This window comes from Haplochromis burtoni, unplaced genomic scaffold (assembly GCF_018398535.1).
Source record: "Haplochromis burtoni strain Fernald_Lab_line unplaced genomic scaffold, NCSU_Asbu1 Contig_99, whole genome shotgun sequence".
In the NCBI taxonomy this organism is placed as follows: domain Eukaryota; kingdom Metazoa; phylum Chordata; class Actinopteri; order Cichliformes; family Cichlidae; genus Haplochromis; species Haplochromis burtoni.
This window is the reverse complement of record NW_024582460.1, coordinates 1,202,068-1,217,692: the sequence shown is the minus strand read 5'-3', so window position 1 is coordinate 1,217,692 and position 15,625 is coordinate 1,202,068. Positions and strand designations below refer to the sequence as shown.

The 15,625-nt window shown below is 43.2% G+C and overlaps 1 protein-coding gene across 1 annotated transcript in view; it reads right to left on the bottom strand.

Moving 5' to 3' along the window:
- mylk4b (myosin light chain kinase family, member 4b) overlaps window positions 1-11,356 on the bottom strand; it is a 34,144-nt gene extending 22,788 nt beyond the window's left edge. Inside the window, exons 1-2 of the mRNA XM_005937247.3 lie at window positions 10,901-11,356; window positions 4,021-4,273 (exon numbers count right to left, since the gene is read on the bottom strand). Coding sequence (XP_005937309.1) covers window positions 4,021-4,273; window positions 10,901-10,959 — 312 coding nt within the window. The 5' untranslated portion in view covers window positions 10,960-11,356. The remainder of the gene's footprint in view (window positions 1-4,020; window positions 4,274-10,900) is intronic.
- Between the last annotated feature and the right edge of the window lie 4,269 nt (window positions 11,357-15,625).

Sequence of the window (15,625 nt, the reverse complement as noted above, 5' to 3'; positions counted from 1 at the left end):
CACAGGACCTAAAAGGAGAGAACACGCTGTCTCTGAGACGAGAAGGGGACAGGTGGTGTAGGGTTCAGGGTGTCGTTGCTGTACGCAGAATCAGATGCCTGCTGCTGTCCCTGCTGCTGCAGGCATGTCAGTGAGACCCCTGTGGTATCCTTTAACTTCAGACACAGCACTTCATGCATGTTTCAGCCCTCTTTAGTCTGCCTCCCAGGCAGCCGCTTTTTCCTACTTAAGCCTCACATATAGGCAAAGACAAGTGCATGCATCACTGCAGACACACCTTATGGCAAACAGTTACACAAGCATGCATGACTGGAAACAAACACCTGCAACTGAGTGCTGCTAAATTTGCATTCTCTTCAACAGCACAGGTGACATTAAAACAAGAGCTGAAGCTGAAGTCTTTGTAAGTGCAGTATGGTGTCCATAGTGAGTCAAAGATGGGGAAAAGGGGACCTTCTTTTTAAGGTAATATTGTGTATTAATTATTGGAGGTCACGTAAAAAGGAATATTTGTATGGAACTCTACGTAGTCCTATGAAAAGTGTGTTCACTAGCTTGGATCACCACATTTAGCAACAATAACTTCTCCGTATCACTTTATTATTTGTTTATGCACAGCTCCCTTAAGGTTCAACTACACCATTTCAGTCAGATTGAGGTCTGGACTTTGACCGGGCCATCGCAACATCTTGAGTTTTTCCTTTTTCAGTCCTTCTGCTGCTGATTTGCTGCCGTGCATAGGAACCTTGTTCTGTCGTATGACCAGTTGTGACAAAGTTTCAGTTGTCAGAAAAGCAACACCTCACAACTGACTCTAGAATACTTTGGTATACAGATGAGTTTATGGTAATTTTCTTGACGGCAAGGTGCTCTGGTCCCGTTACTGCTAAAAAGCCCCACCATTAAGGCTTGACAGTTAGCACGAGGTGTTTGTCCTGCTGTTTGGTGTCACTCTGCGTTATGGTCAGACATTTCTACTTTGGTCTTATTTATCCAAAGGACATTGTTTCTGAAGTCTTGTGGTTTGTTCAGATACAACTTTGCAAACCTAGGCCATGTTACCGTGTTCTTTTTAGAGAGAAGAGGCTGTCTCCAGGCAACCCTTCCAAACAAACCACGCATGTTTGTACCCTACAATAATATCTCTCTGTATAATTTCAGGGTCTTTACCTTACCGTGTAAAGCACTTTGAGGTGACTGTTGTTGTGATTTGCCGTTATAAATAAAAATGGGAAGGAACTGAATTGTTCTGACTCTTTGTTATTTTACTGTAATGAACTTGAACATAACACACTAAAGGCGGTTTTATGGTGCAGCAGAGTTTGGTGCGCGCTCCACTCGGGGGATTGCCCATCTGCCTGCAGAGAGATTTTGAGATTTAGCTCCTGTGTTTTTTGCTGACTTTGAGTGAAGTTGCTGGGATGTGAACTCCTGCAAAGACTGTAGCATTGTGTTAACACACCTGAATGCTTCAGCAAACTGCCAAGAATTTTATAGCACTGCTCGCACTCGCTGTTGATCAGTCAACCGTGTGTATTTTATTATCAGCACCTGGCTGCTATTTATGATTTTAATTCTTCAGGAAGCAGAAAGGGTACACTTATTTAATGTGTAAAATTCTGAATTTATATTAATAATATAATAATGGATTGCATTATATAGCGCTTTTCAAGACTGTCAGACCACTATTCCTTCACTCTCACATTCACACACTGGTGGAGGCAAGCTACAGTTGTAGCTGCTCTGGGGCAGACTGACAGAAGCGAGGCTGCCATATCGCACCATCGGGCCCTCTGGCAATCACCACTAGGCGGTAGGTGAAGTGTCTTGCCCAAGAAAACAACGACCGAGATTGTCCGAGCCAGGGCTCGAACTGGAAACCTTCCGATTACAAGACGAACTGCCAACACTTGAGCCACGATCGCCCCCTAATTTCACTTTGAAAAGAGGAGAAAGAAAGACAAAAGACTTCTCATGCTTGCCTATCTTTATAGAGTTGTCTTTATAGCTCTGGTCAGTTGTACAGTGATAGTGGAACATGTTAATGTTTGTTTTTTTGTGTAAAGTTTTATTTTGCTGTTTTCATGTTTTCAGCTTTTTCTTAAGAATATTTTACTTTGGTGCTTCTAAATGTTTCTTTAAGAGATATTGAGACTTTTTCTTGTCCTCTTTGTCAAAACTTACTTTATCAGTTTGACAAAAGTGTAGAATAGACCTTTTCAAAAAGACAAAGGACTTTACAGGTGTTCACATAATATTGAAGATTCTTCACTGCAGCACTCTAAGGCAAGCTTGATTTAACAAGCAACAACAGCTGGGGGTGGGGGGTTAAGTGGTCATAAATGTTGCTGAGCAGGAACCCTGGGAGGACAAACATTCCCCAGTGGGAATATGAGGAGAACCTCTGCACAAACAGATCAGGGGCAGAAGGGTCAGCATTAGGTAACGATGCTGGTGGATCTGGAAACTAGCCTGCGATATTACAACAACATATAGTTGTTCCTAAGAGACAGTGTTTTGTGGAGCATTGTTGTGTGTAGATTCTATTCCACCGCAGATATAGTGTATTCTTAATTTGTCATTTATTACCTTTAAACTGGCTCCAAAAAGTACGCTGGTACAAACATAAAAGGCATTTTAGGCCTGCGTGTGCGTGTGTGTGTGTCTGTGTAATAATATTCTCCTGAGAAAAGCAAAAACTGGCAGCAATAATGTTGCCATTATCACCAAATTGCCAACTAAGATTTAAAATGTGACATATAAAATATAGCAGGCATCATTAGTTAGTGTACATTATCAGATTTTCTATACTCTGTTAGTATTGCCCAAAATTGCCATGCAGTTCTCACAGCCTGGGCTTCTGTCATAACGTCTTAGTTCATTGTTTCTTACTCTTACTCTTTTTTGTCGTGCCTACTGTGTTCCTTCTATATTTGCCTTACTGAGCTGAGCTGATTTTCAGTGTTTTTATTGTTTTCCCTCATTCTTTTTGATGACCCTGTTAGAGTCTTATTGAGTTCACCTGTACTTCATGATCCTTCTTTCTCTCCCTGGTGCATTTTTGTTATTATTCTTTTACATTTTATTAGTTATAAATTGTCCTGGCACACAAATTTTTCACATTTTATCCCTCGTCTGTGTTGTCTGTCCTCTTGCTTGTGCACTGGTGTAGCCTCTTCTCAGCATCTAAAAGAGTTTAGCACACAGCTGGAATAGACAAATGATGGAGGGAGGAGGACTCTTGCATTTTAGTGCTTTACAATGTAAATAAACACAAATCATCTCTTTACATGTGGACTTCAACCACTTGCCTCAGTGGCACACACAACAGTCTGCCGCTTTTTAAAAAGGCTGCTTTGTAAATAATGAATGAAGCATTTACTAATACGTTAATAATGCTTTATAGTGTGTAGTTATTATAAAGTGCTACCATAACAAGTTATTAAAGTTAAAAAATTATTTTGACAAACTAAGATTGACTTAGAAGCAAGCATATGGACATTGACTGTAGCTCATATTCATAAAGCGATCAATCCTAGAAGTATGTATCCACTTTCTAAATAAGCAGAGCAAAGTAGTCCAGGACTGCCATCTTGTGGCAACTGGAGCTGTATCCTGTGAAGAGCCAAATTCATTTCAGTGTGTGGTTTTATGTACTGTATGTATGATAGACGGGCAGAGTTGAGGAGGTTCAACTGAGCAATAAAAAAATTAAATAGACCTGCAGCGCCCTCTAGTGAGCTTGCTGTACTTCACCTGTCAAGGCCTCTTGCATGCCAACCCCAGTCAACGCATGCTACGCTTTCTATGAGGCGCTGTGAACTAGAATAGTGTCTGAGAAACTGATATTTAATTGTCAGTTGAGTCAGGAGTGAATAGAGAACCTTTTACCTAAGCCGATTAGTGTTGAATAAAACAACACTGAGTGATCCAAATCCAGATCAGTGATTCACCCGATCACAAACCTCAGTGTAATGTGTGAACAATAACAGCGAGGAGTGTAAAATGAGTGCATATTACCTGTTGGTTTCTTCCCTCCAGCTCCACATGTTTGAGCTCCCAGAAACAGCGCATGGTCTCCACCTTCTCCAGGTGTCGGTAGAAGGCCAGGCGGCCCAGGCGGAGGCTGTTGCTGCGGTTGCGGATGGCCTTCAGTCCCTCCATCTTTTCAACAATGGGAGACATGGGTATCGGTGGTGGTACAGCTGATGGGGGAGGTTTTCCATTTTTATTAGCAGAAAGGGACTCGTTACAGGGAGTCTTCTTGTCCGACCTGAAATTATGACAACCAATCATGAACCCACTCGATAAAATCTGCTGTTAGAATCATTAGTCTTAGAAATCAACACAAAAAGATTCAGTTCAGTTTATATTTGTATAGCTTTAAATCACAACAGCAGTCATCTTAGAGTTCAATATATTGTAAAGTAAAGACAATAATAACCTGGATCTCATTCCTCACCACCTCCTGAGAGACAAACATCAATGAAAATCAAATTTGATACCACATACAGGTAAAATTATAGTTCAATTAAATTAAATTGTATTTATATAGGTCCAAACCACAACAACAGTCACCTCAAGCAACCTTATGATGCAAGAATAAGACCACAGAATAAAGCAGAGAAAGCCCCAGCACACGACCCCCTTTTGAGCAAGCACTTGGTAACAGTGGGAAGGAAAACCTCCCTTTTAACAGGAAGAAACCTCTGGCAGAACCATGCAAGCAGGGGCGGGGCTTTTGTGACTGGTTTGCTAATGGCGGCTCTGAGATATGTGAAATATTAAAATGCCTGTTCTCCCTGATGCCCCCTGATATGAGTTACTGGATATGCAAATTATTCATCAACAGGCAAAGGGTTTTTTTTCCTGAAGGGCAGCTGACAGACAGAAGCACATAAAACACATGCGCAAATGCACAATCACACAACTGAAATCCAGGCTATTTGCACTGCCTTTTAAATACTTTACACACAATACTCTGTCTTTTCCTTTATTAGTATTTTTATGGCTTCAAATTGTTTGAACACTTTTCATCTAAAGTAATGTAGCAGGAAAAAAAATCAATCTGAAGCCTTTGCTTCCACTTTGGACGTTTAGAATATCATGTTAAAATCATCCATCAGGGAATATGATTAAAAAGAAATTCAGAATTAGAACTGAGCCAAGGTGCAGACAAAACGTTACCACTGTGACTCTAGATAACTGACAACTTATGATGCAAAGATCATGTAAATATAAACTGACAGACAGCAGTTCTGTTCAGTGATTTCTTTCCCTGTAGTAATGCCACAAGTAATATCAAAAGGATTGATACCTTACTATTAGCAATATACTCTTGCTTGCTCTAATCTACACTGTTGAAATAGCTGTACATCCCATACGCTTTGATCCAGGCCTCCAGTGTGAAGCAGTATGTCAGATCCAAATGAGATGACTGATGATGTGGTGGAGAAATCCACTCTGACGCCTGCTAGCGACAGCTGGCTTTCTGCTGTGCTCTACCTGTTGAGCCTCTAGGGAAGTCATGGAAGATCACTGGGGATATTTATACCTCTAGAGTGTAAATGTTCCAGCTCTTCTTGACAATTACAGAGGCCAGAGAGTGGCTGCAGTTTCAGCATGGTGCATAAGCCTCTAATGCAACCTGTGTGTAACAGCCAGAGCTGTTCCTCAGCATCAGAGGCTTTCTCGGGGTAGGATTTCAGCTTCAGTGAACCAACAGAGTGGCCATGGATGCACCTGTCACTGCTTCTCATATTGGCCTTTTTTTTTCTTTTTTCTTTTTTTTTTTTTACATTTGGTGATTTGTTAATAGTGGGGATATATTTAAACTGTATAATTGTTTTCTTTTATTTCTGTGTTCACCTTTGAATTGGTTTGTGGTAAATTGATCATTTAAACTTAGAGGTAGATGAAAGTGTGAAAATGTTTGAACAAAGTTTGCATATGTAGAATCGCAGGAAAATAACATGTCACTTTTAAAGTGCACTTGTAAGTTGTACTCCCTTCTCCAAGAACTTTCAATGAGACACGTCGTAGAACATTTTTGTGAATACTAATTTGCAAACGATCATTAACATCGCTATTAAAAAAAACCCCAAATAACTGCATTGCACTTATTTGACTAAATGACTCTATTTATCTACTCGTGATGAGGATGGCAGTTAGCAGGTGGAACACAAAGCATAACTGCAGTTCATGCAAACAATGGACAACATCCTGTACCTGCAGCCTTTTGCTGAGGCGCTTCTCAAAACCAACATCCTATAAAGTGCAATTATTTACAAGCTATGCCTCTGGCTGCCACAAGGCATATCTGGCTTCATAGTTTTTTGGAGCTCACTCTATTTATAGGCAGCAAAGTATTTGAATTGTCAAAATGTCCCGTGACCTGACATTATTAGTACTTTACTTAAACTCAGTCAAGAAGAAAGAAAGAAAAGAGTCACGTGTGATGAATCAATGAAAACATAATATGTAAATAAAGATGTCTGCAGCTCTTTTTTTAAAAAAATAAGAAGTATTTAAAACATCCTGAAAGGAAGGAAAGGGAGACTTTGTTCCTGCTTAGCTGAATACAGAAAAATTCCTTCATAATACTGATTCATGGAACCAGCTTTCACAATGACTTTTTAATCAGGTGTGACCACACACAGTGCATATGGCAAAAGAAAACATGTCCACCACTTTATTTCTCAGTAAACCACGACTTCCTTTTACAAATTTCATCCTATTTTATCCTTGAGTGATGCTTAAAAACAAGTTGTTGGGGAGTCCATGTGGCTAAATCCATAAATATATTAGGTTTTTAGTGCCTATGAGCAGAACATTGTGAATTTTACATATTACTAATTGAATGCAAGCCTAAAAGCTAAGAACTATTTCTGCCACTCACTGTGAGACACACTGCCAACTGCCCTTCCTGTGGCTTCAAATCTATCTTGAAGAGGGCCTGTTTTGACTGTCAGCTGGTGCTGAGACGGCCCACAGCCCTTGCCTGTCCTGTTTGCTCTGTCAGACAGGCTGACCCTTCGGTCGTTTATTTTATAGGGCTTTATTTTGGGTTCTCTGTAGTGCAGGGTGAAGGTCAAGGGGCGCGCTATCACCAGATATGGAAAAAACCTCCCTTGGTAAAACCATTAGGAGGCATGAGCTATCAAAAGGCTTGTTGCCAGGTGGACAGGAATTAAAACTGATTAGTTTGCTTTCCATTGTGGTCGCTTTGACTCATTCCGGTTGTTGTTTCAGCCGCCCATTACATAAAGGCATTGTGGATGCGGCTGTTTCATGTACCCCCTGGCAGTGAGCATGTCCAAGCACTGCTGTAGTTTGTGTATGTTTGCTTAGCTTGGCTTAGTAATGCCTCTCTATAAAATGGCAGGGGGGTTCCTATCTGTCTTCTCCATCCTAATCCTTCCATGTAACCGACAGGACAAACTGCATGTGTCTCATAACTCTTAAAGTAGCAATGAATCATGAAGACCCTTGGGACTGTTTGAAGCCTCAAGTGTATGTTTAGATGAGCACCAGAAAACTGTTGGCATCTTTCAAAACCCTCTATGATGCCAAGTTGGCCACAAGGGTACAGTAATAACAGGAGACATCAATGTCCAAACCTGCCTTTGAAACCCAAGCTATAGATCTGAAAAATCTATTCAGATTAACTGTCCATAGTTTTAATATATGTGTGATACCAATACTAGCAGGAGGAGACAGAAATGAGGTGTTTTTCAGGTGATACTATATCTTTGTGTTAGGGATTGTTGCCAAACTCTGTGTCTATACACAGCTGTAGGTTTATTGAAACAGGTTAATTTTACAAAGTACACTGAAAAGAATCACAGTGAGGGACACAATGAAAGACAGTAGCAACAGGTGGCAATAAAACACTCCTCCCTGTCTTTTATGCCTTCTCAAATGATTGCCACAATAAAGTTTCCCGTCACTGTAAAGCACTAACAGGGCCATTCATAAATAACCTTAGTGGACCCTAACTGTACCCTAACCTTACTTTAGGACAGCGGTTCCCAAACTTTTTCTGCTAGGCCCCCCTTTGTTTTACAAGAAAAATGTACAAACACATCCTCCAACCACACACACCCATATTTTGCTCCATTGTGTTTATTTCACACCTCAAACATTTAGTAAACAATTAAGCAAATACAAGTAATCTGCAATAAATTACAGGTAGTAAGAAAATAAACTACTAACTCTTTTACGCTACGTCCGCACCTACACGGGTATTTTTGAACACGCAGCTGTTTCGTCCACACGTAAACGGTGTTTGGAATCACCGAAAACTGAGATTTTTTAAAACTCCTTTTTTGCGTTTATGTGTGGACAAGGAATACAGAGTTCGCCACGCAACGTCAAAGGTATGTGCCTTTTTTCACGTCACGCTGTGCGCCACGTTATTGTTTACATGAGATGAATTGCAGAATAGCAGATAGAGACAAAATACTGTTAATCTGACTATCTGCAGTTTTTACACGCTTACATACACACACGCAGTTACTGTCCCTCCATTTACAAAGGCAGAGGCGTCACGGTGTAATTATTTTACGTGTAGTTGTTTTTTTTTCCTGTGTAATAATATTCAACATCGCTATTAATACATTTTTCAAAAAATGCCTCTGTGTGCAAAATGGGTTCAAAAACATAAATAAAGGTGGGATCCTGTTTGTCCGTGATTTGAACTAAGGGAACAAATCGTGGCAGGATCAGCCTGATATTATTTGTATCCCGCTGTAACTTTACTGTATAAAGAACTAACATCTCCAAAATGTCAGGAGTAGTTAGTCATTGCGGGCCCCACAATTTGGTAAGCTCTGCTTTAGGATATCTATATATATCCACTTTTACAATCAGGTAAAATGTGTTTAGCAGTGAAGTGTAGATCTGACATGGACACCTTTAAAAGACATGGATGCCTTTCTTTTTATAGTGTCCAATACAAACATATGTTTGGGTTCCTTTCAGCTCAAAGACTGGAGCACAGGAACGAGAATTAATCAACTTTTTCCAAACAGAGCACCGAGTCACAGTGAACAAATTCTGCACAATCAGTGTTTCTTGTGGCAAATTTTCAAATGCAGATCCAGAAATTATCTGCTGCTAGGTACACACACTTTGTAGTCACACTTAACTAAGATAACATTAAGTGGGGCGAGGAGACACAAAGTCGGCTGCACTTCCGTTTGCTTGCATTGTGTCCACATGTGGATGCATTTGTGTATGCAGGAAGTACCCATGCAGCCATGTGGAGGTAACCTAAGGCCAAGCTCTGTTGGGCCGTGTTTTTATCATGCAGGCATGACACAGAAACACCAATAGGGCAAATGAGAGACCTGTTTTAAGTGTTAGGCCAGAATAGAAGGCCTTGTGCCAGTCGGCTCAAATGGGGGGTGGGGTGGTGGCTTGGAATGGACAGTCTTCAATCCCAGGTTGCTATCTTTCTCTCTGGGGCCTCTGCTGTCCTGGTTTAGTAGCTGCATGGAAACAGCCATCAAAGCCTATAAACCACAGGAATGTGGGGGAGGTGTCTGTGTGTCTATATGGAGAGTAGAATATTAGGGAATATTGTCATCCATAATCAACCATATTTGTGCCTTCTCTCACACCAAATAAATGAATAAAAACAGGCTATAATATGTATATTTAAAAAAAAAAAACATACAGTATTTAAAAAAGCATAGCTTTTTAAATTTCCTCAGTTAAAGGACGTGCTACTCAACACCAGTGCTGATCACTAATAAAATGAAACAGCAATGCTGAACCTGAATCCCAGTCCACACTGCTTAATTAGAGGGGGCACTCAAGGGGCAGCGGTCATTACAAATGAACAGGCATCAAATTAAAAGAGTTGACCGCCCGACACTATGATATCAAGTGATCAGCAGCTTTATTTTTCTCCATCTAAACTCGACATTCTCTCCTTTTTAGCTTGCCAGCACGCTTTCATCACAGTTAAAGCCAAGGTGTGATCTGCCATCAGACTGTGGAGGTTCTCTGAGGTTGAAGCCAATTTGTTACTGAGCCCAGGCAACCCCGACATTCCATTGCAAGTGCCATATACAATATGCCTACATGTGTATTTAAATACGTTTTAGGTGCATGGAGTTCATATGAGCACTGCCTTCTCAAAAAATGCGCAAACTATTTGCGGCCGTTGCATTAGACTTTGTGCAATCAAACAGCAGTTTCTCATATATACATGCCTAGTACGTATGCAGACTCTAATCTGATACCCATTAGGCGTATTCAGTGCCCACATCCCCTCCAATCCTTCGTGCTGACAACTACTCAGCAACCCAGGCAGTAACAGAGTGTAACCGTAGAACTTCCACACAGTGCACGTTCCAGTTTCGCCAAGAACAAAGCAGTGCTCTCCTTTTAGTCCACATCAAGAACACCTGCTTTCTGCTTTGAAACAAAGTTAAGTAGACTTCATTAATCAAATGTTCCCAATTTACTGCATTGTTACACATAAATACAGTCATGGGAACCCTTTAACTGTGTAAGAAAGAGATTTGGGATAAAGACTTGTTATATTTTACATTTAAAATATATGTTTTGTTTTTTATTTTTTCAAATAGTTTTTAAGCCAAAGCTTCCCAGGGAGTAAATCTGTCTCACATGCATACAGCATATGGGTAACTGGACAAGCGGCATCTTGCACTTGGTGCAAACGATCCCACAGGAGAAGAGGTGTTAGAATTCAAAACACGGTCATCATGCAAGTTTAATGTTGCTTTGCATTTCTTGTCATTAACAAAAATAGTCACTATCAAAAATGTTTCTTTTACTATTTAACTCAGGAATTAGAATATGACAGCGGTGAAGGATTTTCCACCTTTCTCCACGGAAAATCCTGCAGTGGTAAGGAAACAACACTCACCCTGGGTGCACATTTGCAATCACCAAAATCTTCTTTTCCTTTCCTCCCATGTCTTTCATGGGTGTGATGGAGTCCGTGTCTCCAGGTTGCCTCTCTTCCTCCACTGGTTTTCGTTTTCTTCACCAGATACTGGATGTGTTGCTTTTATTTTTTTACTTCTCTACATACACGGAGCAGCTAGGACGGAGTGACCAAATGTGACTGACAGACTGACAGATGAGGACAGATAACTCAATGGGAAGCTCTGGCTGCTTGTGGCTATCTGCGCCGGGAGCCACAGCCGCCCCGGGATAAGCACCAGAGGAGGGCGGGTGAGGGAAAAAGAGGGTGTGAGGGAGGAGGGTGGGGGGTGTCTGCTCTGGGACTCAGGGACCACAAGCAGTGAGAGAGTGGAGGAAGTGTTCCAGGGAATGTGGCTTATTATAATGGAATGAGCGGAATGCCAGAGTGCCGTGTGTGTCTGCAAGAGGAGGGATGATAGACTGAGAGAGACAGAGTGGGGGGAAGCAAGAGGTCAAAAGAGGGAGGGAGCAAGGATACAGACTGAGGTTTTAAAAATGTCTACCTGGTTTATTGTTTACTTTTATGTTTAGAGCAACATTACTATTTGATAGGAGTCACAAGTCTTTCCTCTGATCAACTGACTCTCGTTTTAACCCTGTTTTGGTCTCTACCACCTATTTGATTGTTTTCTTTGTGTTGATGATGTCCTTTTTATCTGCTGACGGATATGACATCATCAACAAAACAGTAAAATGTCAAAGATATGGAACATTCTAACAAATAAAATCCCTCTAGAGCTGGGGTTTATATTGTGTATCTGTCTAACTGGCATGGAAGGTCAAGTATTGTGAGTTAGGTTGTGTTAAATCCTATGAAACATAAGACAGACCTGTTTGAGTAAAAGAAACCAACACCAAAAGTCATTAAGCGTAATATAGGACAATAGAGAGGGGAGATATATGGGGAGTAATGAAAAATAATAAGCACTTGTGCCCTTTGATTTCCATCTGTTAAACCCATCTACTGGTGCCTGAGACACAACATGAAAGTGATCCACTTTCTCCAAGTCCCAAGCAGTCACACAACCTGACTGTTGACATTTCATCATTGCTGTCTTTATTTACATATCTAATGAGTTGGGATTTGGCATCTATGGGTGGGCAAGGGCCAAAATGAAAAACAAACAAATCTAACATAACCGAGAAAACCTCGCATGCCTAAACCTACTGGCAGACATACTTGTTACAAGAGACGCTGGTTGGGAGAGGAAGGAGACAAGTGATTCCCCTTCTGCCGTGGCCCTGCCGTTAGGCGCCTTATGTTGTGGACTATCAGAAGCCGGTTGAAGAAGCTGCCACCTGTTCCACCAGTCATCACCTCACCCCTGTTCCCTCTGATTAACACACGCATGCATTCACACCTGCACTTCCTGCAGTTTCCACATTGTACAGATTTTCGCATGACTGAGAAAACAACTTTGTACTGGACTTTTATCCATTTCAGCTGAAGTCACCAGTGCTGAAGCTGCTGAAGGGGAAGGGTGCAAATAAAGCCAAACACTTTGGGGCAAGAGTTCTTGCCTTTCTCCAGCAGAAACAGGAACTTCCTGACAGTATCAGGATCAACTTATACTGCTGTCAGATGGCTGGGTTAGATTCATCTCCATCACTTGAACTGTTTACCATTCCACATTGCTCCCACATGTCTTCATTCTTTTCTTCTACTTGTTTGTCAGCAGCATTTATAACTGATGAACGTTTGAATTATGAGCCACCTTTAATAAACACACTGTACAAAAAAAGGCTTTTAAAATGTTATTTCTGAGACATTCCTAAAATAATTGCATAGAAATCATATTTGTCAGTGTAGTCATTAAAGGTGGTGATTAGCACCTGTTTTTGGACTGGGATAATAATAGTTTACTTGATGCAGGAGCAGTTGCAGAGATAAACTGAAGTAAAAACATTTTTGTATTGGTTGGCAGAGTCTCCAAGAACCCCTCCTTCTGTTTAATTAGGGCCCGCAACTTTTCTTGCATTCCCATCAATGGGAAAACATTTCACACCTGACATTTGCATCTTCTCTTTCAGGTCATCCAGTGGGACACCAAGACATTCCCAAGCCAGCTAAGACATAGGCCATGTCTACAGTAGCCTGGATAAATTTGAAAACGGCGTAAACGTCTGAAAACGCTCCGCATCCACACTATCATTTTCAGTCGTTTTCACAGAGTTGTTCATTCACATTGAAACGGCCAAAAACGCTTACGTTCCAGTACTGCGTATGCGTGAAAAGCAAGACGATTCGACCTGCCTCATTTCCGTCTGCCATTTATTTACTTTCCAGCTTTTTGAAACATCGCAGCAAAATGTTGAGGAGAAGCACCGAGTTTTTTAAATGGACTAACAATGAGGTAGAGTTGTTGCTGCGAGTAACACAAAAGTACAAAGTTGCAAAAGCGAGTGAGAATTAAAGAATTTGAAGAAAAGCTATCTGGAGCATGTACAGACTGATATTAATCTTTAATAGGGCTGTCAAAATTGAGAGCAAACAAAACAACTGCTGTGTAATGCCCTCCTATCTTAGTTTAATTGGTCACATGACTGCAGTCTTGGCAGTCACCTCTCTGGTGGGGAAGGAGCCTGAGTTAGTGCGTGAGGTTGAGAGGTACCGGCTAGATATAGTCGGGCTCACCTCTACACATGGCTTGGGCTCTGGAACCAGTCTCCTGGAGAGGGGCTGGACTCTGTCTCAGTCTGGAGTTGCCCCTGGTGAGAGGCGGCGGGCTGGGGTGGGTATCCTAATATCCCCTCGGCTTGCTGCCGGTACGTTGGGGTTTTTCCCGGTGGACGAGAGGGTTTGTTCCCTGCGCCTTAGGGTCGGGGAACGGGTCCTGACTGTCATCTGCGCTTATGCGCCGAGTGGCAGTTCAGAGTACCCAGCCTTCTTAGAGTCCTGGGGGGAGGACGCTGGACAGACCTGGTGCACCTAAACGCGTAGTGAGGGTGTGCTGGGAACGTCTAGCAGAGGCCCCAGTCCGCGAGATCTTCAACGCACACCTCCGGCAGAGCTTCAACAGCATTCCGAGGGAGACTGGGGACATTGAGTCCGAATGGACCATGTTCAGCGTCTCCATTGCCGAAGCTGCTGCATTGAGCTGCGGCCGCAAGGTGGTTGGTGCCTGCCGTGGTGGTAATCCCCGAACCAAATGGTGGACACCAGAGGTGAAGGGAGCCACCAGGCTGAAGAAGGAGTCCTATCGGGCTTGGTTAGCCTGTGGGACTCCGGAGGCAGCCGACAGGTATCGACAGGCCAAGCGGAATGCGGCTCGGGCAGTGGCTGAAGCAAAAACTCGGGTGTGGGAGGAGTTCGGAGAGGCCATGGAAAAAGACTTTCGGACTGCCTCGAAGAGATTCTGGCAAACCGTCAGGCGTCTCAGGAGGGGAAAGCGGTGCTCTACCTGCACTGTGTATAGTGCTGGCGGAGCGCTGCTGACGTCGACTGAGAAAATTGTCAGGCGGTGGAAGGAATACTTCGAGGACCTCCTTAATCCCACTGACACGTCTTCCGAGGAGGAAGCAGAGTCTGGGGATGAGGGGAATGACCCGCCAATTTCCGGGGGCGAGGTCACTGAGGCAGTTAAACAACTCCTTGGTGGCAGAGCCCCTGGTGTTGATGAGGTCCGCCCCGAGTTCCTGAAGGCTCTGGACGTTGTAGGGCTGTCCTGGTTGACACGCCTCTGCAATGTTGCGTGGAGATCAGGGGCAGTACCTGTGGACTGGCAGACCGGGGTGGTGGTCCCCATCTTTAAGAAAGGGGACCGGAGGGTGTGTTCCAACTACAGGGGGATCACACTCCTCAGCCTCCCTGGGAAAGTCTATGCCAGGGTGCTGGAAAGGAGAGTTCGTCCGTTAGTCGAACCTCGGATACAGGAGGAACAATGCGGTTTTCGTCCTGGTCGCGGAACACTGGACCAGCTCTTTATCCTCTCCAGGATACTTGAGGGTGCATGGGAGTTTGCCCAACCAGTCTACATGTGTTTTGTGGACTTGGAGAAGGCATTCGACCGTGTCCCTCGGGGTGTCCTGTGGGAGGTGTTGCGGGAATATGGGGTGTCTGGCCCATTGCTACGGGCCATTCGATCCCTATACAACCGTTGCAAGAGCTTGGTTCGCATTGCCGGCAATAAGTCGGACTCGTTCCCGGTGGGTGATGGGCTCCGCCAGGGCTGCCCTTTGTCTCCGGTTCTGTTCATAATTTTTATGGACAGGATTTCTAGGCGCAGCCAAGTGGCGGAGGGCTTTCGCTTTGGTGGCCTCAGAATCTCATCTCTGATTTTTGCAGATGATGTGGTTCTGTTGGCTTCATCGGGTGAGGGCCTCCAGCTCGCACTGGAACGGTTCGCAGCCGAGTGTGAAGCAGCGGGAATGAGGATCAGCACCTCCAAATCTGAGGCCATGGTTCTCAGCCGGAAAAGGGTGGAGTGCCCACTCCGGGTCGGGGATGAGTTCCTGCCCCAAGTGGAGGAGTTCAAGTATCTCGGGGTCTTGTTCGCGAGTGATGGGAGAAGGGAGCCGGAGATCGACAGACGGATTGGGGCTGCAGCTGCAGTAATGCGGACGCTGCACCGGTCCGTCGTGGTGAAGAGGGAGCTGAGTGTAAAAGCGAAGCTCTCAATTTACCGGTCGATCTACGTCCCTACCCTCACCTATGGCCACGAGC